General features: G+C 59.6%; 1 protein-coding gene across 1 annotated transcript; it reads right to left on the bottom strand.

Annotated features, from left to right (window-relative positions):
* Window positions 1–11: 11 nt before the first annotated feature.
* Window positions 12–4,495, bottom strand: ATP1B2 (ATPase Na+/K+ transporting subunit beta 2). The gene is made up of 7 exons (XM_040628216.1): window positions 4,330–4,495; window positions 2,404–2,532; window positions 1,938–2,042; window positions 1,640–1,845; window positions 1,346–1,402; window positions 461–559; window positions 12–349 (listed from the first exon to the last, which is right to left on the bottom strand). The coding sequence occupies exons 1-7, from the start codon at window positions 4,439–4,441 to the stop codon at window positions 185–187; spliced, it is 873 nt and encodes a 290-aa protein (XP_040484150.1). The 5' UTR covers window positions 4,442–4,495; the 3' UTR covers window positions 12–184.
* Window positions 4,496–4,518: the final 23 nt, after the last annotated feature.

Below are 4,518 nucleotides of genomic sequence, written 5' to 3'. Positions count from 1 at the left end.
GAAGGCCGGAATCACAATGGCCGTCAGGTGGGGTTCACGAGTAAAGAAAAAGGGCGTGAGGCTCAAACAAGTCATAGCTCTGTTATAAAAAATACCTTTGGGGTGGGCGAGGGAGGGATCAGGCAGGGTCAGGGACATTCCAGAAGCATCCACAGGAAAGAGGTGGGGGCGGGAGGAAGGGGCCTCAGGTTTTGTTGATGCGGAGTTTGAAGGCCACGCGGCCGGCGAACTTGTCCCGCTCATCGTCGGTGGCGATGTTGGCTGCATTGATGCGACATTCCACGTTCACCTCCACGTTGGGGGTCACATTCAGGAACTTCACGGCCACCAGGGGCTGCGTGTAGTTCACCTGGGCCGGAGGAGGGGAGCAAAGGTCCAGGCCCGTGGCAACCCAGCGTCCTCCCCAAGGACCCCGCTCGCCTTGGGGAGCCCCCACTCCAGGCCTCGCACCGGGACTTACGTGGAACTTTTTGCCATAGTAGGGGAAATACATGAGGTCGATGTTGCCGTTGGCAGGGAACATGACAAAGTTGCCGAGATTCTCAGCGTCTTCATCTCTCTGTGGGGACGCAGGAGGGTAGGGGGAGAGCATGTGAGGGGCGCCAGGAACCCGAGAGCTCTCCAGACTTCCCTCTGTTCTTCCTTCGCCCCAAATAATTTCTGTCTCAGATCTGTTTCCCTTGGGCTGTGAGCCCGTGTGTGAGTGTGTGTGTGTGTGTTTCCCTGTGCACGAGAGGGGGCGTCCTGTCTCTTTGATCGGACTGGGAAGTCCTGAAGGGCGCCTCCCGCTGCGCTCCCACACCGAGTTCTTACCCCAGTCTCAGGAATCGGTTTCTGGAGCAGAGCCAAGAGAGAACAGATAAGTGAGTAAGGGCTCAGCAGAAAGGGGAGGGGAGCGGTGTGAGTGAAGAGGAATAGAAAGTTTCTAGAAAGGACAGAGGTGGGGTCCAAGACACTGAGACGCAGCAGGTGGCTCTAACTACCAGATACCTAGAAAGAACTGAGGAAGGAACAGGTGAGCTATGGGAGGGAGAGCGGAAGTCATGCTTATCAGGGACTAGACGAGAGGGTGGCAGGGTTAGGGATAGAAGCCAGGGGCCAAGGCTTGGCTGGAGTCAGGGAGGTGGGTGTCTATCCATACAAAAGCGGCTCCTGCGTCCTAGAGAGAAGCAAGAGGCGTGGGAGCCCCTTGGGAGTTCGAGCCACACTGGCACCCACTCTTACCCCCTTGTCCCTATAGTGACGGGGCCTCTGAGAGCAAAGAAGATGGGAAGAGATCAGTGAATTACGTGGAAACCACAAAGGGCAAGCAGGTGGGCAGGTGGGCAAGGCCCGACACACTCACCTTTCCCACACAGGTAACATTCATGCTCTGATTGGCTCCTGCGTAGAAGTTGATGACCTGGAGGGAGGGGAGAGGGATGAGCTCGAGAAAGAAGGTGGTGAAGACACAAGTATCCAGCCTTCCCTCCACACAGCTCAGCCTCGACGGCCCCATCTCTCTTGTTCTCCCAGACACTCAGACATCCGAAAACCTCTCAACACCCAGTAGCCCCCGTGAAAGAAGGCACCTGCCAGCAAGAGGGTAGCCCCAGCCCCCTCCTCCTTCCTTCTCCCTGGGGACCAAGATCCCACATACCCGGTTCATCTTGATGAAGATACAGGGCTGCCCAGTGCTGTAGCCGTAGTGGGTCGGGTCCCCGATGCCGGAGCAGTCGCCCAGCTGCGTCCGGTTGAACTGGCAGGCACGCTTCGGGTAGTTGAGAACTCCGTTATCCGGCTGCTCATAGTAGCGCCCAGGGCGGCAGACATCATTTTTTTGGGCTTGGATGGAATCGTTGTAAGCTAAGGAGGTGGGAGAGAGAGGGTCACAGGCCCGCTGTTCGGCCTCCAGTGTCCCCCAATGCCCTGTCCGAGCCCTGCACAGCCACACTCACGCTCCAAGAACTTGTTGAGCTTCTGAACGTGCTGGTCCCAGCTCTCGGTGTCACTGACGTTCACAATGACGTCAAGATTTTCAGTCTTGGGGCGGATCATCAAGCCTGTGGCCGACAAGGGCAGGAGTGGAAAATATACAAACGTATATGACAAAGGACCATACACAGAAGGAAGAAAATGGACATAGGGAGCAGCAGGGTGATGGAGGGATGGGGGGGAGATGTGAGATCCTTTTCACAGGAGGAAGATCTCCTGGGGATGAAGGGAACCTTCCCAGATTGCAAAGCCCCCTACTGCCGGAAACGGGAAGGAAGGCAGACCTCAAGCACGCCCCTGAACATGGTAATCGGGGCACCAGAGCCAAGCCTCTGCGAACTGTGAGTTCTTCTCGGGCTCTAAGTTCTTTCTTGGAGGCCTGGGGACACGGAGCCAGTTAATGGCTGGTGGGGAGCGTGCATCACTCACCCGGGGTGGCCAGTCGGTCCTGGTACTTGGGGGTATGGTCAGAGACAGTCTGCAGCATGACCCACATGGTAAGGGTGAACATAGCCGTGAGGAAGCCATAGAAGACGAGGTAGAAGAGGAGGATAAAGGCTAGGGAGGAGGAAACGCGGTCAGCAGGCTCTAAGTCTCCCGGGATGACCTCGCCTAGCCCCACACACCCGTCTCCCACTCCGAGGTTCAGCACGGGGACGGGTCACAGAGTCTTGGGGACATCTTAGAGCCTCCCCTTGGGAGCAAAATGAGACAAGCTGGAAACAGGCAGTTGTGTCTGGCTTCCAGCCATGGCTCCCAGCCCCCTCCGGTCCTACGGCACAGTGAAGCCCAACCTTGTGGAGGCCACAAGAGACCTAAATTCTCGTTGCTGGGACAACCCCAAGTATAGGCCACAGTCATTTTGCATCAAATTATGTTCCCAAGTTCTCGACCATTCATGGCCCTGGAAAGGCACCACATCTGTGACTCCTGCATTGGTCCTCGTGCTTAAAGCTGTCCATCCCGCACAAGGACCTTTTAAGTCGGCACTGGCCGCCATTCACAACTAAACTGTCACCGCCTCCCTCACACTGTGGCCCTGCACACTCAAACAGCAAAACCTCTCCCTTGGCACCCCACAGAAGTCAGACCTCGCACGTGGCTCCTGCCTACCCACGCCATCTCTCAGAGCTGTCCAGAACCTTCCACGGTCACCCCACCCCCAATTCACACACAGCACCCAAAGCAGAGGCGGAGAGTAAAGGTGGATTGTCCCAGAGCCATCCCGGCAGACAGCAGGTGTTTGCGGCATGTGACATGGAACTCTGTCACTCCTCAGCCCAGTGCGTCTGTGGTTGCCACCACCCAGGACCCCTAGTCCCTCCAACTCAGAAGACACATTCCCCATGAAGCTTCTCCAGATTTCCCCAAGCAGTCAGGGACCCCTCCAATCCCAGGGGCTGGGCTTCCAGTTCCCCCCAAGGCAAGGACTGCACTGGACCCACCTCCAGGGCCCCAGGTGGGGGCTGCTGATGGGAATAGTGTGCAATCAGTGTGGATGAATTGCAAATTGTGTCACCCAGGGTCCCCAATGCTTCGACTACCCAGTTTAACAATCCCTTTTGGAAGAATGCCGCCCCTCACCTGCACTCAAGCCCAGCACCAGACCCCTGACTAGAGTCAACTCCCTCCACACACCTCGAGTCCCACGATGGGTTGGGAAGGTCCCAAGGCACCCCAAGCCCACAGACATGCTCTGCCGGGTGATGTACGCGTCCCACCACCGCTAGTGTCTACTCCTCCCTCCGCCTGCGACATCTGAGCCGCATATCCAACCTCCAAAACCTCCCAGGGCCACCCCTCCCCACCAACCCCCCACCCACAAAGCAGCCACAGAAACCTCCAAACGCTCGGCAGTGGGATACTGACAACTTCCGCTGTGAAGAACCCCCCCCAACCCCCCACCTCTCCAAGACCCGCCCCCTCATGAATGTTCCCAGGGTCCAGGGGATGGGCACGAGCTAAAAATAGACGGGCTTGGCTAGCTAGACAGAGCCACAGGGAGGAAAGGGGCGCTCTTCTGGGGAAGGGGGGGCGACGGTGCGGAGCCGACCTGCCCTGAGAGGGAGCGCGAGCGCCACGGCGCGGACACGCGCGCACGGCCCGCGACCCCCCGCGCGAGGGGGCTCCGCGGGGGGCGGGAAGGCGGCAGTGACCTACTTTCTCCGCCTCCGCAGCGGCCGGCCGGGGAGATTAGACCGGCGATTCGGCCCCCTTCCAGGCCAGAGCCCGGCAGGGGGGCCGGACGCCGGGGACCCGGGAAGGGAACTGGGGCCGAGCCGGCGGGACCCGGTGCCCCCCCGGCGTCACCCTGCGGACCCCCGCCCCGCCCTTCGCGCGGCCCGCCCTGCGTACCCCAACTGGTGCCGGTGCGGCCCATGAACTGGTGCGTCCTCGGGTTCCACACGAACTCCTTCCACTCCTCAACCACCTGCCCGCAGCTCTTCTTCTCCTTCTGGATGACCATCTTGGCGGCGGGGGGCGAGTCCCGCGCGGGGCGGGGGGCTGCGGAGAAGCTGGGGTGCGGCGCGCAGAAGCCCCCCC

The sequence above is a fragment of the Ursus maritimus genome, unplaced genomic scaffold (genome assembly GCF_017311325.1).
Source record: "Ursus maritimus isolate PB19 unplaced genomic scaffold, ASM1731132v1 scaffold_14, whole genome shotgun sequence".
In the NCBI taxonomy this organism is placed as follows: Eukaryota; Metazoa; Chordata; class Mammalia; order Carnivora; family Ursidae; genus Ursus; species Ursus maritimus.
Note: the sequence above shows the minus strand (reverse complement) of the source record. Positions and strands in the feature narration are given on the sequence as shown.

What these genes read in the sequence shown, in the direction of transcription:
- ATP1B2 (XM_040628216.1), bottom strand. Translation starts at nt 4,441, where the DNA reads ATGGTCATCCAGAAGGAGAAGAAGAGCTGCGGGCAGGTGGTTGAGGAG. An exon ending in GCTCAACAAGTTCTTGGAGC is followed by an intron (nt 1,846 to 1,937) that starts GTGAGTGTGGCT and finishes CCACCTCCTTAG; the next exon opens with CTTACAACGATTCCATCCAA. An exon ending in ATGTTACCTGTGTGGGAAAG is followed by an intron (nt 560 to 1,345) that starts GTGAGTGTGTCG and finishes GCGTCCCCACAG; the next exon opens with AGAGATGAAGACGCTGAGAA.